General features: G+C 44.7%; 1 protein-coding gene across 2 annotated transcripts in view; it reads right to left on the bottom strand.

The window, feature by feature from the left end:
- MTMR1 (myotubularin related protein 1) overlaps positions 1-13,022 on the bottom strand; it is a 47,499-nt gene that overhangs the window by 30,786 nt on the left and 3,691 nt on the right. For both annotated transcript variants that reach the window (XM_075538741.1, XM_075538742.1), the window contains exon 2: positions 11,647-11,752. In XM_075538741.1, coding sequence (XP_075394856.1) covers positions 11,647-11,752 — 106 coding nt within the window. The remainder of the gene's footprint in view (positions 1-11,646; positions 11,753-13,022) is intronic.

Here is a 13,022-nt window from a genome sequence, read left to right as displayed (position 1 = left end):
TCACCCAGATTCTTTTACTGTCTTTTTCTCCCTCATCCTCTCTCCAGACAAGGAAGAGATCAAGCTCAAAGGTGTTGGTGTTCCTGTGTTTGACTGAATCACTGCTTTCAATTCTTATGGGAATACACCTAGGAGTGAATTGCTGAGTCATATGCCTCTCTATTATTGTACTGAGTTAAAGTCTCAGGAACCCACAGGGGCAGTTCTAGCCTGTCCTGTAGGGTCGCTGTGAGTCGGCATCGACTTGATGGCAGTGAGTGAGTGAATGAGATCATGATTCTGTGCTCAACTGTTTGCTACAACAGCTACACTATTTTCATTCGCAGCAGCAGTGCATGAGGGCGCTGATAGCTTTCCCTCCGCGTCGTGATCGCGTTTCTAAGGAACGATCCTCTAATGCAGAACCAAGTCGTGCAAGTGGGCTTTACACAGAGGTGGCTATAACTCTGTGTCACTAAACCGGAACTCTAAAGTTTGAACAGAGATGGGATGACGATCTGCTTTTGAAACAATTGTCATGGAGCGCTCTGTACTGGTGACATGCGAGGGCAATGGAGGCTTACCAGCATATCTTGATGCTGACACCCGAGTGCTTCTCTCTAGTTCACTTTCACCTTTCCACATAAAAGCCATTTCAGCCATATAGAGAGGGTTCTTTTGCTCTAGAATCTGATTCTAACGGAAGCTAGAGGAGAGAACAGTGGTTTTACGTTGACAGACACCGGAATCAGCTCCTACGAAGCCCTACATCCGTAGTCAGACTTGAGAATGCATGTCTCTAACCGGGGACCAGGGAAGTACATCAGCTAAGTGGTCACAAGATGAAGCTCTGGACTCACACCCTGGCCCAGCACTCCCTGGCAGCAGACCCTCAGATGAGTCACACAAACTTCAGTTGGGTCTCTTATCTCCTCATCAGTGATGCTCAGTGGTCTCCTTTGCCATTGAGAGGGTTCAATCAGTTAAGGCAGGGGTCCTCAAACTACGGCCGGCGGGACGCCAAAGACATTTATCCGGCCCACCGCGTGTTTTTGTCCCGTTTGTTTTTTTACTTCAACATAAGATGTGTGCAGTATGCATAGGAATTTGTTCATAGTTTTTTTAAAACTATAATCTAGCCCTCCAATGGGTCTGAAGGACAGTGAACTGGTCCCGTTTAAAAAGTTTGAAGACTTCTGAGTTAAGGTGACAGTAGCTGGGGTGGCATGCTAACTGAAGCAGTAGGAACTCTTAGTACTTGTACCAACAGGCAATGTTTTCCAGTTGCCTTGTCTCAGATTCCCCAACCTATGTGGTGAGGGGGAGAAAGTCTTCAAAAGGTTCATGAAAAATGGAATTGAAAGAGAATGGATTTTTTTCCATGCAGATTTTTGGATGCTCCCTCACATACCACAATTCTCTTGCCTACTCCACAGCCTCTCCCTCAACTCCTATGCACTCCAAGAACCTACAAGGAGATGTAAAGAAATGAATCCTCTATTTAGCAAAGCCAGCATACTGGCCAAACATTAAATAAAATTGTTTACCACACTCTAAATGGCTTTCACTAAAATTAAGAAAGGGCACTACCATTTAAAACTGTGGAAGAATTTGGGTTGGGGTGTACAACTTCCTTCCTCTGCCCTCAGGTTCCGTCATCCTGGGAGCCCTCTTCAGCTGAGATAAAGGTCTCAGCCTGACTGCTGGCTCTGGACTCTCAGGGAGGATGAGTTTGTTTTTGTGGGCCCTTCCCAGAAGGAGGCCACATTCATTCAGGGCTGCCTTTGGGCGAGTGTGTTTAGTTCTGGGGCAAAGGCTGAGACAGCTCACTGTGGATACCCACCTAAGGCACGCCCTCCAACACAGCTTTTTTCAATAATAAATCCCACCAAAATGTTGGTGCTAAATATATTAGGCTCCAGTGTCTTTATTCTTGATCAGCAATGTGAAAGTACTTCAGCCTATTTCCAAACACAGCCTGTACTAGTCAGACACACAATACCATGATGGTGTCATGTCCTCCTTGCAGCCACTCTTGTGCTCTTATTAAGTTTCTCCAAGTCATGTCTGCCTCACAGCATCCATACAACAGGAAAAAAATGTTGCATGGTCCTGTATCATCTCACAATCATTGCTATGGTTGAGCCCATTTGTTGCAGCCACCGTGTCTGCTTAAGGTTCTTCTTTTTCACTTTACCCAGCACGATGTCCTTCTAGGAAAGGGAGACTATGATTGCCTCTGTATTCCGAAAGAAAAAATGGAGGCAGCCAGAGATGATGTAGTTTGTCCAAGGTCATACAGCTGGCAACAGCAGAGTGTCGACTCCAACTAGCTAGCTCTAGTTGGCATGCATGCTCCTGACCTCACCTAAGTGTGCTCCCTTTCTGGTGGTTGGGCCATCTATGTCTGAGTTCCCAGAATGCCCTATTTTGTCCTCCTTGTTCCTCCCATTGCACTTGGTTTTCATGTTTAACACGCATGCAGTCCAAATTATACCATAATTACTTGCATCTCCTCAGAAGCAACAAAGTCCACATGGGAGAACACACCAGCCTGTGTGATCACGTGGTTCTGAAGGGATCAGTTATCAGGCATCAAAGAACAAAAAATCATATCATTGGGTACACACCTCCATGATATGATTGCTGAGGACAAATGGGTGCATAAGTAAATGTGGCAAAGAAAGCTGATGGTGCCCGGCTATCAAAAGATAGTGTCTGGGGTTGTAAAGGCTTGAAGGTAAACAAGTGGCCATCTAGCTGAGAAGCAACAAAGCCCACATGGAAGAGGCACACCAGCCTGTGCGATCACGAGGTGTCGAAGGGATCAGGTATAAGGCATCGTTAGAAAAAAAAGTTACTTGCTTCTCACTGTGAATTCCATGTGGGCCAAGCCAAGCCCAGAGCTTAGCACATCACAGGTGCTCATGGAATGAACTGCATTCTGTACAGCAATGTGTTCATTTTATATTTCCTTTTATATAGTGATTACTCAATGGGCTTCTAATCACAAGGTCAATGGTTCAAAACTACCTGCTGCTCTTTGAGAGATAGAGCAGGCTTTCTACTACCATAAAAAGAAATAGGGGCACCAGACCAAAACCAGGGATGCACATGGTAGACAATGGTGGAGGAGGGGGGGGAAAGGAAAACAAAAGGATGAATATAAGGAAGAAAAGGGGAGTGGGGGCATGGGGCACTAACCCACCCAAGGGGAGGGTATTGTTTATATCTCCACAGGGAAAGTGGGACCAGACTTCAACCCAGTGCCGCAAGGTGTGAATGCAATATCCCGGCGTGGAGTAGGGAACCGGTGGAGAGGTCTGGGAGGCTGGCCCCAGCACCATAAATTAAGTGGATTCCTGCCCCTCCCCTGAAAAGAATTTGTTCCTAAGAACGACATTGACTCTGCAGCTCCGGGAGATGGACATATCTGTTCAGAGCACACGGGAGCAGATGAAGGGGCAGGAGGAGAGAGTGGAGCACAGCCTGGCCCACCAGGCCATGAGGATGATGTTCCTGAGTAGAACAGCCAGTCCACAGAGAGAACAACATGGCTGGCCCCACTATGAGAAATGATGCCACTCAGTGACTAAGGGCGATACAGGGGACAGCACTGGAGACACAGTGTGGGAATTGCACCTGACTTGATCCCACCACAACGAGGCAAAGCACTGGAGGAGTGCAGCGGAACAGCAAGGGAATGAAGTGGCAAGGTCCCCAGGGAATGCTGAAAGTGGACTTTGGGACCAGGGCGTGGTGCCCCAACAGACTGGACTGGAAAACGCTCCTAAGGGCCAGCAAACGATCCTTGAACTAACTACAAGCTTTTCTTTTGTGAAGTGTTTTCTTTTGTTCTTTGTCAGTGGTTTGTTTTGTTGTTTTGTTGTCTGGTTGTATACTGTTGCTTTGTTTTCCTCTGTCTTGTTTTCATGCATGTTAGTGTCTCCACAGCTCTGTCTGAATAGGACAGGCTGGATGAAATATCTGGAGGAAAAACAACGGGACCGACAGTTCCGGGGGGACTTGGGGGGGGTAGGGGGGGTAAGGTAGTGGTGTTAACAAACACAGGGTCAAGGGAACAACATGGGACCCAAAATGGTAGAGAGGGGGGAGTGACAGGCCTGGTGGGGAATGATCAAGGGTAAGGTTGCGTAGAGAAGAGGTATAGTTGTAGCCCAGGTGGTGACGAAGCATGGTAGTAGGGCAGGAGGAAAGTCAAGGGAGATGGAGGAAAGAGCTAGGAGTCAAAGGGCATTTATGGAGGTCTAGACAAAGACATGTACATGCAGATATATATAGGAGGATGGGGAAATAGATCTATGTGTCTATATTTATAGGTTAAGTATTAAGGTGGCGGAAGGACCGTGGGCCTCTATTCAAACACTCCCTCAATGCATGAATACTTTCTATTATTAAATTGGAACTCTATGATGCTCACTCTCCCGACACAACTGCTGAAGCCAAAGTGGGTGAACAAGTAAATGTGGTGAAGAAAGCTGATGGTGCCTGGCTATCAAAAAAGATAGTGACTGGGGTTGTAAAGGCTTGAAGATAAAAAAGCGGCCACCTAGCTTAGAAGCAACAAAGTCCACATGGAAGAACACACCAGCCTGTGTGATCGAGTGGTCCCGAAGGGATCAGTTATCAGGCATCAAAGAACAAAAAATCATATCATTGGCTGCACACCTCCATGATAGGATCGCTGAAGACAAATGGGTGCATAAGCAAATGTGGCGAAGAAAGCTGATGGTGCCCGGCTATCGAAAGAGATAGTGTCTGGGGTCTTAAAGGTTTGAAGGTGAACAAGCAGCCATCTAGCTCAGAAGCAAAAAAGCCCACATGGAAGAAGCACACCAGCCAGTGCGATCACGAGGTGCCAAAGCAACCAGGTATAAGGAAGGCATCAGGAAAAAAAATAGATATGTGTGTATAGGTATATATATATGTGTGTGTGTGTGTATATACCATATTGAATGAAGGGGGAAGTGCAGAGTGGCGACCCAGGGCCCAAGTGTCGGCCAATGGAGATTCCCTCATAGAGGGGTTTAGGAGAGGAGATGGGTCAGTCAGGGTGTGAGGTAGTACCGATGAAGAACACAGCTTTCCCCCAGATCCTGGATGCTTCCTCCCGCAACTACCATGATCCGAATTCTACCTTGCAGGGCTGGATAGGGCAGAGGTTGTACACTGGTACATATGAGGGCTGGAGGCACAGGGAATCCAGGGTGGATGATACCTTCAGGACCATGGGTGTGAGGGGCGATGCTGGGAGAGTGGAGGTTGAGTGGGTTGGAAAGGGGGAACTGATTACAAGGATCCACATGTGACCTCCTCCCTGGGAGATGGACGGCAGAGAAGGGGGGGAAGGGAGACTCCGGATAGGGCAAGATATGACAAAATAACGATGTGTAAATTACCAAGGGCACATGAGGGAGGGGGGGGCAGGAAATGAGGGGAAAAAAAAAAGAGGACCTGATGCAAAGGGCTTAAGTGGAGAGCAAATGCTTTGAGAATGATTGGGGCAAGGAATGTGCGGATGTGCTTTATACAATTGATGTATGTATATGTATGGAATGTGATAAGAGTTGTATGAGCCCCTAATAAAATGTTTAAAAATAAATTAATAAATAAGCACCCAAAAAAAGTCATAGGGGCAGTTCTACTGACTTGTAGGGTTGCTGTGAGTCAGAATTGCCTGGATGGCAGTGAGTTTGGGGTTTGAGGGGTATACTCGTAAAGAGAAACAAGATAGCTTAAATGAGCATTTGTATGTGCTTCATACATATGTTGCCTCATTCAGTACTTCAACCTCTGCTATAATATCCATTATACAGATGAGAAGCCTGTGGCCCAACAAAGTTAAGTGCGTTCTTAGGCAGCTGGTCACTGACAGGGCTGTGACCCAAATACAAATGCTCAGACTCTAAATGACATAATCTTTTTGATAAGTCACACAGGACAATTTTAAGCCATATAAGCATCAGTCTTTTGTAAGTCAGTTAGCTTTCCACTTATGTCTCTAGGAAGCGTCTTTTCAAGAAAAGATTGCAATATTGGAGTAAAGGACATCACTGTTTTCTCTTTTAGGGGTAAAGTGTATAAATGATCTAAATTGTGTTCTAGCAAACCAATTGGTACAAGACAAATGACAAAGGAAAGATTTGCCCCTGCTAAGAAGTTTGAATGGTTAGATCAGGAAACTGTTCTTGCTGCAGTAGAGCCTCAATAACCAAAAGTTTATGGAACAGCTGGCTTGAGTTAGACCAAGGGCAGGTCAGTAACAGTCTCAAAGCCAAGTTACTGCCCAAATCACTTTCCAACACGAACATCAAATACAGCCCTGAGGTGGGAGAGATTGGCCAGGCCTGAACCTTGCCCAATGTCCATACTCATATCCTGACCTAAAACACACGCCTTCATTCATGACTGCTTCCCAAAACCTGGCCAAGGAGCAGGTCAAGCACATCCTTGTGGAAGTATTATGACCCCAATTTGCACTTATAGAAGAGATCCATTGATCTGTAATTGAATTACAGGCAGGGTACTTGTTGATACCTGTATCCCACATTAAATTGTGAAATACACATCAGCATAACTGCATTTCCCATTTAAATTAATGCCTGTTTTATATTATGAGTTGTTATATCAATAGTTGCTAATGATCTAGACTTTTCCAAAATTAAACTTTTTTTGAGATTTTCATAGACTTACATGCAGTCATAAGGAATAATATAGAGAAATCTCACCTACCCTTTACCAAATGCCCCCCCTCCAGTAGTAGGATATTGCAAACTGATAGGACAATATCTTAATTTGATGTTTGAGCCCACTGTTACACAACACAATAGAGATACAGATAAGGATGGGAATGCAAAACAAAATAATTGGGTCCCAAAGCTCCCTCCCATTGCCCTTTTATAACCACATCCACTTCCCTTCCGCCCCACCCCTTACCTCCTGGCAACCACTACTGACACACTTGTGTTAGTTCAAGAGTTGTACATAAATTGAATCATGACACACTTGTGTCATTTCAAGAGTTGTACATAAGTTGAATCATGGTATAGACCCCCTTGGATTGGCTTTTTTCACTTAGCATCATTCCTCTGAGAGTCAGCCAACTTGTTGAACTGAAAAGCTCTCTCTTCTCCCCATTCAGTGTTCTGCAGCGGATGGAGACTCTGGCTTATTTACCCAGACACCTGGTGAAGACCAGCTGGGTTGTTTCCAGTTTGAGGCTATTAGGAAAACAGCTGCTATAAACATTCATGTACAGGTTTTTGTGTGAGCAGAAGTTTTCATTTCTCTGGGACAAATGCCCAGGAGTGAGGTTGGGGCTTATGGTAGACATTTTTTTTTTGAAGATGCTGCCAAACTGTTTTCCAAAGTGGCTATATTGTTTACTTTCCCACCAGCAACGTGCAAGGAATCCAGCCTCCGCTTGTCCTGGCTGGTATGGCACTCAGCTCTGTCACAAGTGTTCATTTTACCTGTTCTGATAAGTGTGAAGTGGAATCGCATTGTAGTTTACTTGGGAATCACTGAACAGCTAATGATGTTTAACCTCTTTTCATATGATTATTTGTCATGATATTTCTCTTCTGAGGGAGTAAAGTGAGGCGGTCTGCTCTGGTGAAGATTTATAGCCCCCAAACCCTATGGTAGCAGTTCTACTCTGTCCTAGAGGGTTTCTTTGAGTCGAAATCGTCTTGGTGGCCGTGATTTGGTTTGAATTTTGCATTTCACGTTTCGAGCAATTGTAAATGCCATTGTATTTCCAATGTTAGGTTCCATGGATTAATTGCTGTTGTTGTTAGGTGCCAGGCAGGCTATTCCCAAAGAAACTCTGTTCAGTCTGACACCAGCCTTGCAGTTGCTGTTTGAGCTCACTGTTGCAGCCACTGTGTCAAGTCATCTCCTCACGTCTTCCCCTCTTTCCTGGACCTACCCAGCATGATGTCCTTCTCCAGGGACTGCTCTCTTCTGACAACATGTCCAAGGTACGTGACATGAAGCTTCACAATCCTTCTGGCTGTACATTTCCCAACACAGTTTTGCATGTTTGAGGACAAATTGTTCATTGCTGGTATAAAGAAATACAACATATTTATAATATTTCTCACCAATCATTCCTTGTGTCTTGAAGTCTCTAGCTGATCCTGTGGCTTTTCTATCATTTGGTATGTTCTTATGTTTAGTTCATAAATAACACGCAGGTTTTTAGTTACACTTAGTGAGACCGCCAGGGGAAAGTATGTCTATTTCATCTTCTTGGAAGGCGAAGTCCAAATCGTGGCATTTAAAAGAAAGGATCCTTCCTGGAAAGTAAACCTATTCAATACAAAGGGGAGAACGTTGTTCCAAGAAGCAGTAGTAGGGTCTGTTCTTTTGATTTTCCTTGCATTGCTTTGGGTAGGTGATGCTGCACTCTCCCAGCCACTGCCTTGTCTGCCTAGCCATTCACTAAGTGCCCTCTGCCAGCATTCAGGTCTGCAGCCAGCCATGGATCACAACCACGGATTTGCAAAGGTTATGCTCAGGTTTCCCTGGCCATAGACTCATACTCTCCATGTAAGAAATCTTAACCAAGACCTAGCCCCAATAGAAGGCAGCCTTTCTAAAACACTGTACTCCCCCACCTTCAAAGACCTACTGAACATTTCTGTTGAGGATTGAGACTTTAATTGCCTTCTTGACCTGTTTTAAAAGTTTAAACTAAGCACAAGACCTCCATCTTCTCTTAATTCTTCAGAGTGCTTCGAGATCTAGTTACTGTGTGCATGGGGCGGGGGAGATAGGGACGGAAAGATGGTGGTGGTGCTGGTGGTGATAATAACGATGAAGCAAGAGGAAGATGATCACATTAAAACTGCAATGTCCTAATTTCCTTAAAGCTGGACAAAATCAAACCCCTTTGGACCAAAGAGAACTGAAGAGTGCTCTAGAAAGAATGGCATTTCCAGACTTATCTAATCCAACCTCTTTCACCCTTACAGATAAGAAGACCCCCGAGGGCTCACACAGTCACAAAGCTAATCCGCACTATTTTTATTTACTCCCCCATTCTTCACCCTCCTTCTGGCCTAATGCTACTTTCCAAACAATGAGCATTATTATCATCAACTATGCATTTCTACCATCAGTTCCAAAAGCTGTTTCACTGCAATTGGTAACTGTATTTTTGGTCTATTCTATGGCAGAGGGCTTTCAGACCCTGTTCTTAATGTTTTCTTGACATAGTCAAGATAGAAGTTTTTTCACTCCTGAGGTTAGTCAAACTGAAAGCAGTTGAATCAGTACTGGGGGTGGAGGGGCCAAAACTAAACCCTTTTCTTATATTCTAGTTGTTTTCAGGATCAGACAACAACAGCTTCAAGATGACATGACAGGAAAGCATGCATTTCTTAGTTTAGTTGATCTAACATTCAGTAGGGCAACCAGTTACTTTTGCAGCTGGGTACGGGCTCCCAAACGTGCTCTTTCACCTACCACCTCGGTATGTTTTGTGTGCTGTTATTTACTCGATATGTATCTTTGGGTAGATTTAAAATCCACTCTTCTTTAATGTTGCCCTCCTCTAAGCAATGTCGAGTAACTCACATTTGATATGCTATTTTGGGGCAAACATTATAAAATACTTAATTATTAAAATATGGTCCCCTACCCAGCCAAAAAAAATCCCTCCAGATTCCTTATCCCTGAAACCTAAATATTGGCCTGAGTAGCTAAAACAAGAGGAGTACAAGCAAAACTGACTTGGGCTTGGAGTCTTTCACGACAAACAGGTTCATTTCAAACAAACCCAACAATATGTTTATGGGCGTACCCTTTACGCTCTTCTCATGGACTACTGAGGAGCCCCAGGGGCATAGTGGATTATGTTCTGGGCTGCTAACCACATAACCGGCAGTTCAAACGGATCAGCCACTCAGTGGGAGAAAGGCGGGGCTTTCTACTCCCATAAACAGTGACAGGCAACGGTGTGGCACTGATGAACCACAAAACTATCCTCTAGTTCTTTAAGATTTCCTCCCCTTGCTCTTATGGTCCCTATGTGATATACCTCATTGGTCGTGTCAGACTTGTGTACCTTCATTTGCTCATTTAAGATGTCTTGGTACATGGTAGTCAAGATATAAAATCCCACTGAGACACTGACAGGAGTCAGTTTCAGCCCATAAACATCCTGTGCACAAGCAGATATGATGCACGGGGATTGTGTGGTATGCAAAAACCAAAAAAAAAACCATACCTTACACAATTTAGGTGAATATATGGTATTCTCTGCCCTCAGCAGGGCAGTATCTCCACTAGGGACTGAGGGTGGGGGTGGGGGGTCTGGCTTGGTCAGGGGCTGAAGGGCCCGGCCCCTCTCAGTAGTAATGTGAAGAGCACATTACAGGGTGGGCTGTGCAGTTCCCCTTCTGCCGGCCTTGCGTGTCTTTGGCAGCATGCATAATCAACAACACCGGATGAAGAGCGAGAGTGAGCGAGAGCTAATCTCAAGGAGACCTCTCACTTTCTGCACTTGCTAGGCTATGAGCTAAAGAGGAACTGAGGCTAACCTTCTGATAAGGCAGGGGTGGGTGGGAGGGTGGCTACCGCAAAAAGAAGCCTTTACGCTCCTTATGGTGGTTCTGTAGTGAAGACCATCCAGTAGGTTGAGAGACTGGAGAGGTCCTGCTCTTGAGAGACTGTTAACTGATGGGCATCTGGGATATGACACTACCTGGCATGCATACATGCCGCCCGGTACAAACAGAGATCCCGTGCTAGCAGGTGCAGAGGACTAGCATGAACAAGGAATTCCTGACGCTTCAGCCTGGTCTCATCTAGCACACCTGTCAACACTTCACTGGCAGATTAGGGAGACTCTTCTTTAACCTTAACAAACAGGGTACTGGAACCTTTTAAGGTTGTTAGTTGATTCTATGGGTCGTTATTGAGCACCAGTTGTCTTCCAGGAGTAAGCTCGGCAACCAGTGGGGAGTGACCAGCCCAGTGCCTGTTGTTGATGAGCCTGCCACCCCTCACTAGAGAACAAACAGAGCATCTAACTTGAAAAAGAAATGAGCGATTTTTCATATCGCTACGAACTAAACAAGTGGCTGCCCAAAGAATTCTTTCGAGATTTTGTGCAGTTTCACATGTTAAGAAACATATAACCCTCTGGGACATGGGGGTACATTGAATGGTATGACCCTTTGCTGGGCATGCCTACACAGTAGGGTATGCTGGACCCCTCTAGGGTTTCCCATATGGGCTCCAATAAATTTCTTCCCTTTTGCTTAAAAAGAAAAAAGAAAAGAAACATGAAAGTTTAGCTGAGTACTCACAGACAGATGCCTAAATAGGAAAAAGGAAATTGTAAAGTTAGGGAAATATACCAGACGGTCTCTGAAAATCAGAACTTTAACAGACAAAAATACATATATTTAAAAAATAAACTAGAACTTGAATTGAAAAAAAGAATGATGCTAATCTAAAGACAGTTCTTCCTCAGAATTCCAAATATCCGTAACATTGCTCTTTGCAATTCCAGATTGAATAACAGAGACCTACACCCTCATTTCCAAACAAATGATAGTGGAGCATCCAGGACCCAAGCTCTTCAGCTCCTTAGTATTCCGACCAAGAACGTAGTAGCACCAAATTGTTGCTTACCTTGTAATCTCTGGATACATTTTCTGATGTCACTGAACCTGAAATCTGACTAGAAATTGTAGCAGCTATAAGCTGTTTACACCACTCAACATGAGATCCTGTGGGACTAAAAGAAATCGTGTCAGTAAACAATTTAAAACCACATGACTCTTAGTGATATATGGACATTTTATTTTTTTAGAAGAATGAATTTTTATTAGACCAAAGAATGAATTTTTATTAGACCAGTTGGTTACTTTTATATTTAATATAAGAACTGAAATACCGACCAATTGACAATGAGGAAGAAATGTTAGGTCCAAGGTTAATTTCAGAGGACTCAAGCAGTTGAAACAAGCTTCATAGAAGGTTCTGCATATCATTCTCTGGCATTTTATGGATATTTTCCCCTCTGTTACAAGGGTATGGAATACATATTTCTAACGCAATCTATAGAAAATAAATTCTGATGTGAAACAGATGCCAAGTCATAGCTCTATAAAAAGACTTGTGTTCTGGGATACTTATTTGATAGCATGTTCTTGTCAATCATCTGATCAATTTCACATGGGTAATTTTCAATCTTTTAAAACACCATGAACTTTCTAGGAAATCAAAGTGACTGTTTACAGAACCCAAGGGCAAACGAGGAAAGTCATGGTGGGCATGCAGTAAGAACGACACCTTAGAGTGCCTCTAAGGGCTTTGCCAACTCACACAAGGCTCAGCAGGGGTCATCATTACACCCCAGCTTGACAAGAAGGCAGAAAGGGGGTTGGCCAACTCATTTCCGAGATGACCCCACTGAGCACACGGGGAACATGCTGTTAGTTGACGCCTGTCTTTCTAGGACAGGTCAATAGTTCCTGGCTCACTGTGCGGGAGGACAAAGAGAAGCCAGCACCACAGATACCAGCCAGCCCGTTGGTAAGAGCACAGCACGGAGGGGAAAAAGGCCAGCATTTTCCACCTGCGTACTGCTCCCCGGTGCTCAGAGCACCTCGCCCACCCAAGCCTCACAGTGACCCTGGAGGTGGGCAGGAGAGAGTCAAACTCTCTTATTTCACAGATGGGCCAACAGAGGCGGCAGTGGTTGTCCACAGTTCCATGACAGGAAGAGCTTGCCGAGAGTCTAGGGTGCAAACTAAGTTGAAGGGTTCAGCAAGGAGACCTTTGAAAATGACATCACCAATGAAAGTAACACATGTGCATTTAAGTTGATCGCTGCACTTGACTATGGACCCAAATGGCCGTCTCCTCTCAGGACAGCACGGTGGCTGTCTGTCTATCTATCTAGTAGGAAAGCGATGCAAAGAGCCCTCAATGAATAGGCTGACATTTCAACCAGGTATGGAATCTCTCAGCCACAATGCCACGAAAACGGTGGAAGCAGGAAC

The sequence above is a fragment of the Tenrec ecaudatus genome, chromosome X, assembly GCF_050624435.1.
Source record: "Tenrec ecaudatus isolate mTenEca1 chromosome X, mTenEca1.hap1, whole genome shotgun sequence".
Lineage (NCBI taxonomy): Eukaryota > Metazoa > Chordata > Mammalia > Afrosoricida > Tenrecidae > Tenrec > Tenrec ecaudatus.
The sequence above is the reverse complement of the archived record's forward strand: the minus strand, read 5'-3'. Positions and strand labels throughout refer to the sequence as shown.